The following is a 13,884-nucleotide window of genomic DNA, read 5'->3' as shown; positions in this document are numbered from 1 at the left end:
TTTAAATTTTCTCAGGAAGGAATGTCAGTTTGGGAAGTGAAGTTTGTGTATATCACTAAGAAATGTGAAAGTAGAAATCTATGAAGATTTAGCAATTCAGAGTGTTATTTACTATTCATGCATTGTCTCCTTCAGGAAATGCAGTTCGCCATTGTAACATTGAGAAAGGCTGGCTGCCTCCCGAGCTTTTCAACTGTACCACCAACACTTTTGTGGATCTAAAAATGATGGTAAGCTGTGTTTTCTTGTGTTTAGTACTCCAGAGTCTGATCAGCCTGTCAGGACCCAGCAGTGTTTGCACATAATGAACACACCTGGAACACAGAGAAATCTGCAGTTTCTCCAATCTAGTGAAGTCTGGAAAAAAATATTTATACTTGCTTACCCTGTAACCATATTTTAAGGTGTACGCTGTAGCATCCAGTGACTATTGACACTGTAATCCAGAGCTCCATTTGATATGAATTGTCATGTTTTTGTTGACTTCATCTGGACAGTGTTGATTTACATAGATGATAATCCAGCACAATGATCACTTTTTCTGGTGATCCATTGTAATTTTCCCTTGAATTTAAGAAGACATTTCTTTATTTTCTTGTTTTACATTTTCTAGTTGCTCGCCTATTGCTTAATTTGTTTCAGCCTAGTAAACATTGTTAATATTTACTCTCTATAAGATGTCCTACAGTTTCTGCCCTTATTTTGTAAATGATCATCAGTCAGACTCCAGTTTGAAGTCCATGAACTCCTTTGACCGAATCCTTGACCCTCTCATTTCCCATCTGGACCTTTGTGCTTTTCTGGCTCTTGAGTTACATTTTCCATTGAGCTGTCCTATCTACCCTTCCTCAAGAAAAGCACCATTTGGATCAAATGACACTTTTGTGTCAAAGTTCCCTAAACGAAGAATGTCTTTGTAACTAGAGTGAAAAAAAAAATATAATAATAATAATAATAATAAAAAAAAAAAAAACACACACATTTTGTTTCCTTTATTCTTGTCTCTGGTTCAGAATGAGAAGTTACACCGCAATGAGACCAAACTGGATGGAGACAAAACCATACGGATTGTGAGAGTGTTGCAGAATGCCACCAAATATACACAGAGCTTGTACGGCAATGATGTGAGGACAGCCTACCAGATGATGATCCGGGTCCTAAAATATGAGAGCCAGCAGCAAGGGTTTGACCTGGCGGCCACGAGGGATGTAGAATTCAACGAGGTAAGAGAGATTATCTGTTAAGCAGTTGGTACACTGAAAGAGACTCTGCACTATATTGAAATTTTAAGTGATACAGGCACTTGCAAATACTGGAAATACGTGCCAGGGGGCTTCTGCTAGTCAGTACCTTCATGAAAGACACAGTTTTTACCAAAGTCCTGATGAGGTGTAGAGAATAAGCTGTAGCACCCTCTTTGACGGGGGGAACATGTAGTTGTGGTGGAAAGATGTCAGACTTGGAGGAAGTTGTGTTTTTTCTGTGACCAGGTGGGATGACCTGTGCTCAGCCTGGCAGAGCTCCCCTCACTCCCGCATGCACTACGGGGTATTGCTGCCCGTGCTCGGCAACACTGCTCCTAAGATCCCAACAGTGGCACAACACAGAGCCCAGGCTGGAATTGTGCCAGCATAGGGACCAGCCTTCGTGCCAGACAGAGGTAGGCTGGCTCTCTCCAAAGGCATGCTACACCTAGCTCACCGCTCAAGGGGCTCCAACGGGACCAGCCACCTCAGGCAGGTTTTAGGAGGAACTCGGAGAGCCCGTGCAGAACCGGGATGCACCAGGAAGTCAGGGAGCTGCACCACCTCCCTTCGAGGTGGGAGTAGATGGGAACATGGCTAAGAAAATTCCTCAGTGTCTTGGGCTGTGCGGTCAACAGACAATGAAGAACTTCAAAAATATTTAACATTTTAGATAAACCAGATTTAAAGAGATTCCATGTTTTCTTTCATAAGGAGACTGTTTGCTGACAAACTGTTGGCTCTGGGGTGAATGGACTCCCCTATTCACATCTTGAGAAGGAACTGAGTTTTTAACATGTTTTCTTAAGTAAAAATAAGAACAAAAATCAAAAAGTAGTCTGCTTTAATTTATTATTCTCTGCACTTGGCACTGAAATGCATACGGATGATATTTTCAAAAACTCCCTAAATATTTTTAGGGTAGGTCAAGAATTTGAAAACTAATCAGTAATGCTCATGAGAAAAAGGAGATTACATCCTAGGCTGAGGGAGCACAAGGGGAGAAGGATTTTTTTTTTTTTTTTTTAATAGTCTTTGGGAGAAGCTTGAAAAATATAACAGATCCAAAAAACATAAATAACATTCACAAGTGGTGAGGAGGCCTGGTACCAAGTACAGCATGTGTCTCCTGCTACAGTGCGTTCCTGGGGAACCATGTAGTGCTTCTCATCCTAGATAAAGGCAGCCTTTTTTATTCCAAATACAAGCTTGCAGCTACAGGGAATACTTAGGGAATACTGCACGTTCCCTGTCTGCTTCTAAATGAAGGGTTATGTATATCCAGATACTTCCCTCTGCTACCATAGAGCTTGAGGTGATTAATTCTATCATCATTTATTACAATTTTACCTTAGTTAGGAATTCGGTTTTGACACAGCAATGTAGTCCATATATACACCAAGATTAAACACTGCTCATTTCCCATTAAAATCCTGTACCTTTCCCATTTCAACCATTTAACACTGTTTTGGGAGTTCTTGTTGTCTTGTTCGTCCATTCATTAGGGTTCCTTTGAATATTCTCGTAACAAAGAGCAGAAGCAGTAGGTCCTCATCTAGGACCTCCTTTTTAACTGTGTTTGTAAGAAACAAACATGGGGGGAGAACAGCATAATTTAAGTTTTCTTATGTGTATATGCAAGTTAATATTTGCTTTTGTTATTCTTCATGCAAATTGACATAATTATCTAAGAATCAGTAAGTTCAATAAATTAGAGAGAATAAAAAAAAGAGAAGAGAAAGCAGTACTTCTATCTACAGGGTTTTTTGTTTGTTTGTTTTAACATCCCGTTATTTTGAGTTCCCTAGGTGAGTTCTGTGGCGTACATACCAAGCACTCTGCTTTTCTTGTCTCTCATCTCTTTGAGACAAAGAAAATCTGCAAAATCTGGAACACAGGAGGTTCTGTATAAACATCAGGAAGCACTTCTGTGCCGTGTGGGTGACTGATCATGGGACAGGCTGCCCAGACAAGCTGTGGGGTCTCCTTGGAGATCTTCAGAAGCCACATTGACGTGGTCAAGAGCAGGCTGAGCTTTTGTGATTCTGGGAAATATTGTTAGATTTTCCTTCTGCATTTCCTGATAGGTTTCCTGTCTTAAGGAGGGAGAGGGAGATAGTCAACTTATAGCATCCAATTATGTCTTACTTTGCTCATAAAAAGTTTGAAGGGATTTTCTTTATGTAGAAAAAACAACAACACCCCTCAGTGTGAGCAACTGTTTTTTATGTTTTCACAAGACTGCAGAAAAACGTGCCTACATTAAAATATTTCATTATACACTCACCTGAGGCAGTAATGCCAATCATTTTCAGTATTCCTTACTCAGAATCCAGTGCTTTGTTTGCCTCATAATTTACATTTGTCCTTTGCTTCTCAGAATATTATCAAAGTGGGTAGTGCCCTATTAGATCCCAGCAATAAGGAGCAGTGGGAACAAATTCAGCGAACAGAGGGTGGCACAGCTCACCTGCTAAGACACTACGAGGATTATTTCAACAACGTGGCCCAGAACATGAAGAAAACCTACATGAGACCTTTTGTCATCGTTGCCACTAACATGAGTAAGTATCTGTGTTGAAATTGCCTGTTTTGTATTAGTGCTTTAAAAGTGTTCTAGACAGAAGTAGTAACTATTTTTAATAGCACCTACTGAGAAACAAAAACTTCAAACTTTCTGATTTAATCAGCGCATTCATTTCAAGTCAGTTGAGCCTTGATCCATACCTATAAGTTGCCATGGGGGCTTCCTAGGAGATGTCTGATCTGCTTTCCATTTGGGCTGTGCCACTACTCTGCCTGGCACAATTTCTGATGACAGGATGGACAAAGTTTGTAAGTAAAGGTGATGCCTTTTGAGACCTCCTCCTACAGTTGAACATACTAGGTCATGTGTTTGAAAGAATTACCCCACCACCTCCTGAAGAATTACTACTCTGCACAACAAACAAACAAAAATCTGCTATTTATCATTTACCTTTGATTTTTGTATACATTACTAACCTGGGAGCTATCCAGAAACTCACGTTCTGTAGAAGTTCCTGTGATGAAAGGTGTTTTCTCAGAATCATCTATCTGAGACTTCAGACACCCCTCCCAGCCTTGCAAAACCCATCACCAGAGCAAAATCCTTGGGGTCCAATAAATCCTCAATGGGTCTCAGCTGAGAAGTCAACATCAGACATACCAAGACTTTCTCTACCTATCACAGTAAAGGCCTCCCCTAATAGCAGTACCTGCGCTTTCGGGGCTGTAACGTACTTCACAGCTGTCCCCACAGTACATCTGCAAGTCAAACACAGCAACCATAGCCTGCTCTACCTCTTTCCCCTTTCTCCCATTCCCTCTCTATTTCATTTTCTCCCCAGACACCAACAGTCTGAGCTGGTTGGGTGTTGGTGACAGCTCTGCTCTGAGAGGATGGGCTGGGTTGGATGACCTTCAGAGGTCGCTCCCAAGCAGCATTTCTGTGGCTCTGCAGTTCTGTTTTTCTTTCACAGGTGGTCTGAATTATTATCAAACTGAACTTGTGTTTTCAGACCTGAAGAAAGACCAAAAACTTGCATAATTTTCCCAACTACACCAGTTGGTTTAGGAAGTGAATTCACCTTTGCCTACAAACCTTGTCTTGAGGGCTTCATGTCCACACATGGGCAGAGCTCAGCATGGAAGTCGGTGTATCCCAGCTTCCAGAGGAAAGCAAAGGCATGAGGCAGTCAAACTACAAAGTTTATAAAGTCCTGCATCGACTCCAGGGGAGATGGATTACTGTTGAACTGAGCCAAACTGAAATACTTTGATTCTCTTTGATAAACCAAAGCAGAAGATTTCCTTTTCATTTAGGAATATCAGAATCAAAACGTTTTTATCTTCACATTCAGAAAAACATATGTTCGGTGTTTTAACTGAGATGAAAACAAAACCCAGAATTTCTTGCAGGTTGTAAACCCTGATTTTTTTGACCAGCTCTTCCTGTGTATAAAGTCATGAGCTTGGGAGGGATGAGGCAACCCTGCCCTGAAAGGGTTCTGTTTTCGTTTGAACAGTTTTTCCAGGTGAACATGGTGTTAATGGAGTTTCCTAATGGCTCATCTGGGAGTTATTTAGAGACTAGGAAAGGAATGGGAATTTGCAGATCTTAACTTGGATATTTCTTCATATAGGAACTTGCTATGGATCACAGCTTTTGGTGTAGGGTTACCCCCAGGACTTCCAGCTTCTCGCTTTTATTATAACATCTAAATTGGCACTCAGTGACTTTTCATAAATGGGAAAGTTCAAGCCAACTCAGCTGCATTTAAATACTTTGGCAGTTAGACAACAGCCAGAGCTGATGAGGTGAGCCAGAGAATAACTGTTAGCGTAGAGGAAAGGGAACTGGAGGACTAAGGAGTATTCGCAGGTAAAATCCAGGCTACTTTCTTTAAACTGCAAAATCAGATAAGCAGATGTAGAAAAAATATATTTCTGAAGCAGCAGATTTGGCCTTCCCTGCAGAAGCAAGTCTGATATTGGAACATACCACTTTTATTTCCAATGTTTGCAGTACTGTTTTCCTAGTATGAAATACTATGCTGCAAATGCCTTTCCTTTGCCTACACAATCCATGTAAATTAGTGATTTTATAAATATATCAATGGTGAAACACAAACTTTTAGTCGTCATTCAAAGTATTAATTGAGAGAGATTAGATTTGACTTTATTTTCTGGGGTTTAAATCCCTCCTCTGTGTTGTGCAGGTATTTTACCCTTTCAGTCATGTTCTGTTTTGTTGTGATACTACATTTGAAAGAATTAAAGTTAGTTTTATGTCAAACTTTTTTTTTTCTTCAGTTATTGCTGTTGACATCTTTGACAAGTCTAATTTTACGGGAGCTAGAATACCACGATTTCATGAGATTAAGGAAGATTATCCAAAAGATCTGGAATCATCTGTTATCTTCCCAGATACGCTGTTCAGACCTTCAGACAGGAAAGGTAAAATCCTTCTGCTGACCTTCGGGTGGCAATTTTGACTAGCTCCCAAGGACGCGTGTTTGATCCTTGTGGCACTGGGGTGAGAGCGGGGCAATCGCCTGCACAAGCGAACATTATTTAGGGATGGAGCAGCTGTGCATACCTCTGAGGCATTTTGCCTGCTGGCGGCGAGGGGAGCGCGGGGGGCTGCGTAACTGGCTGTACTCGTCTGTCGGGTCCCGCTGGCGGCCCCTCGAACCGCCGTGTCGAGGCAAGAGAAATGCACTGCCTCCGTTCCCACCAAGATGTTCCCCCCGCGGCCACCTTCCCTGGTCCCTGCAGAGATGGAGGGAGGGGGCGTGGGAGGTGGAGGATCCCCAGCTGGGAGCAGAGCTGCGCCATCGAGACCTGAAGGCAAATAAAAGGTCCTGAGTAGGGCAGGGAGACAGGGGGCACATTGTGGAGTCCATGGGGAGGTACCGGCCGTGTCTCTGAAGTACCTGGAGATGGTTGAGAGAAGACCACAACATCTTGGACAAGGGACAAGAGAAAGTAATTCTGCAGTAATTATACAAGTACCATGTCTGAATATCCTTGGAATAGGGAAATAACATTCTTGCAAGTAACGCACAATAATGAGTAAACTTGTACATCTGTAGGTCTTCTTACTCAGAAATGAGGCACCTGCTTGCATGGCATATATTTTCTGTAAGGAAAAAGGGAATGTGAATTTTAAGAGATTCTTGCCAATATTGGATGTTCATTATATGAAAGAATTAGCACACAGAAATCCTGTGTGACCTATTGCATTTGTAACTATTGTTAGTTCTGTCATAAATACGTGCAATATAATGACATGGATATTGTTTCAATGTTGTCCCTAAATCATGCACAGATTATTTAGGTACTTACGGATCTTCTAGCTTAGAAATGCCTTATTTTGTAGTTAGGCAAAGTGGTTATTCATGGTTCAATGGCTATTTGATTTAGTTTTATAACCATGAAATGTGTTAAATTTTTATTAAAATATAGAATGTGACATTATGAGCATGCTCAGTGCTGTAAACTTAGTGTTATGACAACAGAAATATTTCTGAATCTTTGCAAAGCACAATTACCAGTTTAAGTGGTAACTTTGATGTTGTGTGGAAGGAATTTAATATTTGTGTTAATTCCATAGCAGTACCTACGATGAGGCCTTCAAATCAAAAATTATCCTCCAAGGTGAACAGTGATGCACTAAGCCCTGAGAACACATTTGCAAAGAGAAGGAAGCGACACCCAGATGACTCAAGCCACCATACTGTTGCCATGGTCATTATCTACCGGTCCCTAGGACATCTCCTGCCAGAAAACTATGATCCTGATCGAAGGAGCTTGAGGTGAGCTTTAAACCTTTTTGTGAATTGTGCAGCCCCCTTGCTCCGAGTGTGCAGGGGAGTCAGGGCTTCTTTTATACCAACCAAATGTCATCTGTGCTGCAGTTGTCACTGCAGTGCTGTCTCTTGTCCTCCTCTAGCATCTTGTGGGAGCCCAACTGCAGCAGTAGAGCCAACAGACCTTGGAAACACAGCTGTGTGGGAGGCTGATGGTGCAACTACTTCACTTTCTAAGTTGAAGTGACTAAAAATCTTTTATTTGCAGAACCTACCAAATCTGTTCTTTGCATCTTAACGTTTAGCTCATTTTTCTGATTTTTCTCCTTGTGCAGATTACCAAACCGCCCAATTATCAATACACCTGTAGTGAGCACTGCCATTCACAGTGACAGGGAGCTTCCTCCCAACCTGGTGGAAAAGCCCATCATAGTGGAGTATGCCATGCTGGAAACGGAGGAGAGAACGAAGCCTGTTTGTGTCTTCTGGAATCACTCCATCACGTATGTCTCTGCTTTCTCTAAAGCTGTGCAAGGCAACTGTCTCAGTAGCAGAGAAGTCCTGGCTAGGAGGATAATTCTGGAGGAAAACCTTTTTCACTTAGTTTATTTAACTGGCAACTAATTCCTGGTGGAATGGAGCCAAGTACTCCCTTCCCATCAACCTGAGAAAAATAAAAATAATCATCCTAACTCTTCAAACAAATGGCTAGCCATGTGGTTTCTAACAGACGCAGTGCCATCATGTCTCTCTAGGGTTTGTTTTCACCCAGCAATAATAAATCTCACAATCTTCATATGTTTGCACACTATTTTTCCCAGAAATGTGTACCTAGCTTCAGTGTAGTCTAGCTCCAGTGCCTGGATTCATGACTCAGCTGAGGTCCTTAAGTCGGGACTCATGTCCTCTTCTTAGGAGGGCATCTCCAGAAAACGATTCAGTTTGTGTATGGGCTGCATCTTCTCCTGTCACACCCTAGTGACTATGGACAGAGTGCAAGACAAACAGGCACCCACCCTTGGTGCCTCAGCCAGGGCCAGTGCAAAAAATATTAAAAAACAAACAAACAAATGAGTCTTCACGTTGGTAAAAAAGACTGAGGTTTTGCAGATAAAATGATAAGACTAAAGGTTATAAATCTCAAAGATCATTTTTGAGTCAGAAGATCAAAAGTCAACCCAAAGAAAGTGACGCTGATAAGCAACTTACCTTTTCTTCCATCAACCATTATGTATTTGTTTTTATTATCTTAGTGAAAACTGGAGGGAAAGAAAATACCTTCTTTGGGACCTTAGACCTCTTGCCATTGTTAGGAAGCAGTCTTGATACAGGACAGCGAGCATAAGCAGAGGGTGTTTGACTCTAAGAGGGAAGTGTGAGTGAGAAGATGAAATATTCAGCAATAGTTCATTTAGGTCTCTTGTATTTAGTAAAGTTAAAAATACAGACATATGGTTCTTGAAGATCTACAAAATGTGAAGAACTGTATATTCTCATGAGTGTTTTGTTGAGTTTATGGGATTGTGGAAGCAGCACAGTCCTGTTGGAGCTATTTCAGGAGTGTGAATAAAACAAAAGAAAGCGTGTTCAGTGGTAGCTGTAGCTACATGTTCTGCAAGTAAATATCTAATAATATTTTAAGTATTACATATATAGCTATAAAACCAGGTATTTAGTGAGAAGATTATATGATCAGCCCATGGTAAGAGGAATAGCTGTTACTCACTTTCTAATAACCCCAAAACTTTAGTAAACCTACAGAAAAATCCATTAAAAGGCGATATCCTGTGCTGGAACTAAAAGAGCACACTAGGAAATGTTTGCCTCCTAGTCAAAAGCTTAAGAAGATTATATCATTAAAAGGATTGAAGAGGCAACAGAAATCTATTATCTTAGCAATAATAAACTACTCCACTTGCCTGCATGTAAAGTAGTCTGATATGATATCAGGACAAAGGTTAGATAAGCAATTTCTTGATGTGCTATTTGTTTGTATGTATAGATGATTCTGCCAATTATGAGGGAAGGGCAAGTCCTTTTTCATAAATTTTTAAACATTGTATAGACTTGAAGAACTCATTAGCTCAAACATGATTCATCCATTTGCTATTTGCTGGCAACTTCAGTGGCATTGTTGTCTGTGCTACCTTTTCTTACAGCCACAATTATAAAGCAGCTTTTAAACATAATAAAAGAAGTGGTTAAAAAAAAAAAAAAAAAAAAAAAAAGTGAGTACTTTTCAAGAGAAAGTGATATTAAAGCTGTTTTACAAATGTTTTGTGAATGGAGAAGGAGAAGGTCACCTATGATATCCCTGAAAGAGAAAAACTTCTTCAGTAACTACAGAATTGTTTTATTACTCATTAACCTCAGAATAGAATAATTAACATTGATACAAAATCATTTCTGCTGTCACTGGAGTTAAGTAAGGCTGAACAGGGAAGAATTTTTAAGGGAGCGTTTTGTCCGTTATGTTAATACAAGAGATTTCCTGATATAAACATTATTTACTGTTTTTAACTTCTCGTCTACTTTCTAGAGGTACATCATGACAGAATCATATTTCTGCAGAAATGTATTTCACATAAGAGCTTTACAAGCAATGTCTAAGTCTAGGGAAATAGAGATGACTGAAAAATATGTCTCTCTGTGTTTTGTTATTTTTTACCTCCTAGAGTTGGCAGCAGTCTGTTATGGTCAGTTGGCTCTGTGCAGTCGCTTCCCCATCTTGCTTGTCTGGTCACTGACACAAAAGTGATTTTTTTAAAAATTATTTTAAACTCAAAACAGAAGGTTACAAAAACACAAAGGTTGGCAGGCAAAGTCAGGTGTCAGATCAGAAACTACATCAACGCAAGGCTTTTTAAGTTGATGACATTTTCAGGCAGGTGACAGCTATTAATATTTCTGTCTTGCTATTTACGCTTCTCTCTGGTAGCGGAGCAAGAGCTGTCTTGGAGAGTAATCACAGCAGGAGGCAAGGTCAAGATTGGTGGATGGCTCCCAGAAATGCCTTTTTTCCCCACAGGATTGGTGGAACAGGTGCCTGGTCCTCCCGAGGATGTGAGCTGTTTTCCAGAAACCAGAGCCATATAGCGTGCCAGTGCAACCACCTGACCAGCTTTGCTGTCCTGATGGACATTTCAAAACGAGAGGTGGGTGATCCCAACATGATTTTCAAGGGCTTTGGTCTTCAAGGGCTTATTAGATAAATCTAGCATTACAATGGCATGAACAAGGACATAAACACCATTAGGTTTTCAGCATCTCAAGGCAGCCTCAACAGGGGCTGTCAAGCCTCAAATTCACTGGGATTCTTACTTAACAATCTGCTCCCTCTGGGTGCTGCTCATACACACTCAAAGTGTTGAGTGACTCAAGAGGTGGCATGACCCACGCCTCTTGGTCCTAAAGCAGATCTCTACATTGACTCAGTAGTAATGAATACACATAAAGTTGATTGGAGGAAAAGAAAGGAAAAACTCACAGAGGCCCTGTCAATCTGTCTACCTGCAGAATGGGGAGGTGCTTCCTCTGAAGATTGTCACTTACACAACCGTTTCCATCTCGCTGGTGGCTTTGCTGATCACCTTCATCCTGCTGGTCCTGATCCGCACGCTGCGGTCCAACTTGCACAGCATCCACAAAAACCTGGTGGCTGCCCTTTTCTTCTCCGAGCTCGTCTTTCTCATTGGAATCAACCAGACTGATAACCCGGTAAGAGTTACTTCATTCTTTTTGCTAGAGTGTTGTCAAGCTTTAATCAGGGGCTCATATTGTGACTTTTACCTGCTCCCATCTGTTTCACTTTCTCTTTTTTAATTCTGCTTGGCCCAAACAGTCTTTTGAAAAACATCAGAGTTTGAATATCTCCTTTGGTATTTTGCATGATGAATAGCAATGCCACGCTATAGATCTATGTGCTATTTTCAGAGGAAAAAAATGAGAGTGGCCCTGTTGAAGGTTTATCCCAGGAAATGAAGCCTGAATATAGATTTCTTCCTTCCTTTCCATCAGAATGCTTTCTGTCTTGCTTTGTTAGTCCAGTAGAAGGCTCTCCAGTTTCTCCTGCAGCAGATACCCCACAAGCCCAAACGGCTCCTGATGTTGGCTCCTGGTAGGTTGTCAGTGATGCATTGCTGTGCAGCTGTTTGTATGCATGTCACACACCCACCATGGCCATGCAGAAGAAGCCACTTGCAAGGCATGGGACAGCCTGCTACATCCAAGAATCAGTAGGAACCTGTCATCTTGTTTTGTGCTTTCCAGCCACAGTGACCGTTGGCTTCAGCTCATCGTACCTTTTGCCAAAGCTTAGTGCAGACACCTCCAGCATTGTGCATGCCAAGAAACACAAGCTATGAATGAGATCACACGTGAAGTGTGTTCTGTACCTAGGACCTCATTGCTATCTTAGTTATGTAGTGTTATATGTAGCATTGCTCTTAATTCTTAGTAGCAGACATCTCAAAAGTCATCGTTGCCATGCAGATGGGTAGGAGACAAGCAGGCAAAGGTTCCAGAACTTCCAGGCTTTTCAGGCTCCTTTACAAAACAGTCAGCAGACACATAGGGGATGAGATGCAAGAAAGAGCATGTGAAATTATACAAGTGTGTCTTTAACTGATATGAAGACTATTCGAAGTGTTAGCATAGGGATTGTCTGAACACCCTATAGAAAATGTATCTTTTAGAAATCCTTTACTGTACGTGTTTTAATCTAAATCTTGAAAGGGAAAGGGAAGCACAATCTTAAGATGAAATCACACACACACAAATAAATGAACCATACTGATTCCACATTTCCCAAGCAACAGAAATGGGAGAAAATGCCTACATGCCATGAGTTTTGATACTGTTATGGTAATGACACCATTATGCCTAACCATGTTGTCTCACTTACTGTACAACCTAAGCCTAAAATACCACCCTGGATTCTAGTATTCATGTATGCAGTAACATACATTTTAGAAAGTATCCTGACTTAGAGATCTGATGTGTTGGCAGAGTTCCTTACCTCTGTTAGTTTAAGGTGCCAGAGCGTCTCATCCCAGTTAAAAATTCTGTCAGATTTTGTCTAATTTCAGCTTCCAATACCTGGATGCTGTCAAGACCTTTTCATAATAAATTTGAAAGACCTCTGTTATAAAAACTGTCTTCCCAAGAAGCCTCTAATCAACAGTATTTCATTTGGAAAACTAAGTAAAAGTGAGCAGCTTAATTTCTTCAGTTTCTAAGACTCACATTACTCTAATGCCTTTTTTCTGGGCTTTCTGCCCCCACTTTACCTTTTGGAAAATTGTCAGCTAAACTGGACAAAAATTTTCAGCTCACAGTGCTGCTTTCAGCCCCGTATTCTGATACTTGCCTGCACCAGGAACTCCAGTCCCTTAGCTGCTCTATTAGTGAGTTTTTTTTTTGCAGTGACCTGCCCCCTGGGATATGGTCTCATATCATGTATGACCTGCATTGTCTTTGTTTCATAATATATGAGTTTGCATATCAAAACAACTTGCTCAAACGAACTCACCTTGCCAATTGATCCACGGCACTCTGTGTAACTTGACCTTTCCCATGCCTTCTTGAGCACAGCGCCCATTTTTCACTGCCTTTCACTACAGGAAGTTTATATGCTTTCAGTTCTTTGGCATGAATACCATGGAGCAGGGGGACAAGCCCACATCCCTGAAGCATCTTACCAAAAGACAGGTAGTAAGTGATGGCTCCTCATTTCCAGATTCCTTTTCTAATAGCATGAAATGCCAAGCAAATACTTATGAGCAGTGAAACCGTTCACTTCAGCAGTACCACAACTACTGGTGGTTGTACTTTGTGAGGTTGTTCTCTTCTGCTCCCTCCCATTTTCATGCTTCAGGGCTCCTGGTGCAATCCTGTCCCATGTTGTTACCAGGACTCAGTGAAATGCCCCAAACCCCTAACCCACTTATAAAGCTCTTTTAAGTTGCAGAATACATTTCATAGAGCAGAAAGCCGCTCCTTACAGCCTACCTAGTCAATTTGAGAAGTTAGGAGAGCCATAAACCATGTCTACTTGAGACAATTATTCATCTGTCTGTATGGAATGAGAGTTGTCTAACGAGTCATGCACTGATGAACATAAAGAGGGAAAGAATGCTGGAGCACAAATAATGCTGTGCTGCTTGGCACCCAGCCTGGCTTTTATGGGTTTCTGTAAATTAACAGTCACATTTCTGGGTGAGGTTTTAATCTTTCCCTGGCCTATTGATAGAAAGTGATTTTTTTTTTTTTTTTCTTACCTGAAAAAGGTAATGTTCAGGGCAACAGTC

The 13,884-nt window shown here is 41.0% G+C and overlaps 1 protein-coding gene across 6 annotated transcripts in view; it reads left to right on the top strand.

The window, feature by feature from the left end:
• Nucleotides 1–13,884, top strand: part of CELSR1 (cadherin EGF LAG seven-pass G-type receptor 1) — a 161,252-nt gene that overhangs the window by 126,530 nt on the left and 20,838 nt on the right. For 4 of the 6 annotated variants that reach the window (XM_035315455.1, XM_035315456.1, XM_035315458.1 and 1 more), the window contains exons 17-24: nucleotides 136–230; nucleotides 1,014–1,223; nucleotides 3,625–3,808; nucleotides 6,078–6,221; nucleotides 7,381–7,582; nucleotides 7,912–8,079; nucleotides 10,605–10,731; nucleotides 11,093–11,293. In XM_035315455.1, the coding sequence (XP_035171346.1) occupies nucleotides 136–230; nucleotides 1,014–1,223; nucleotides 3,625–3,808; nucleotides 6,078–6,221; nucleotides 7,381–7,582; nucleotides 7,912–8,079; nucleotides 10,605–10,731; nucleotides 11,093–11,293 (1,331 nt within the window). The remainder of the gene's footprint in view (nucleotides 1–135; nucleotides 231–1,013; nucleotides 1,224–3,624; nucleotides 3,809–6,077; nucleotides 6,222–7,380; nucleotides 7,583–7,911; nucleotides 8,080–10,604; nucleotides 10,732–11,092; nucleotides 11,294–13,884) is intronic. The other 2 variants (XM_035315454.1, XM_035315459.1) reach the window with 1 other exon arrangement.

The sequence above is a fragment of the Oxyura jamaicensis genome, chromosome 1, assembly GCF_011077185.1.
Source record: "Oxyura jamaicensis isolate SHBP4307 breed ruddy duck chromosome 1, BPBGC_Ojam_1.0, whole genome shotgun sequence".
Classification (NCBI taxonomy): domain Eukaryota; kingdom Metazoa; phylum Chordata; class Aves; order Anseriformes; family Anatidae; genus Oxyura; species Oxyura jamaicensis.
The sequence above is the reverse complement of the archived record's forward strand: the minus strand, read 5'-3'. Positions and strand labels throughout refer to the sequence as shown.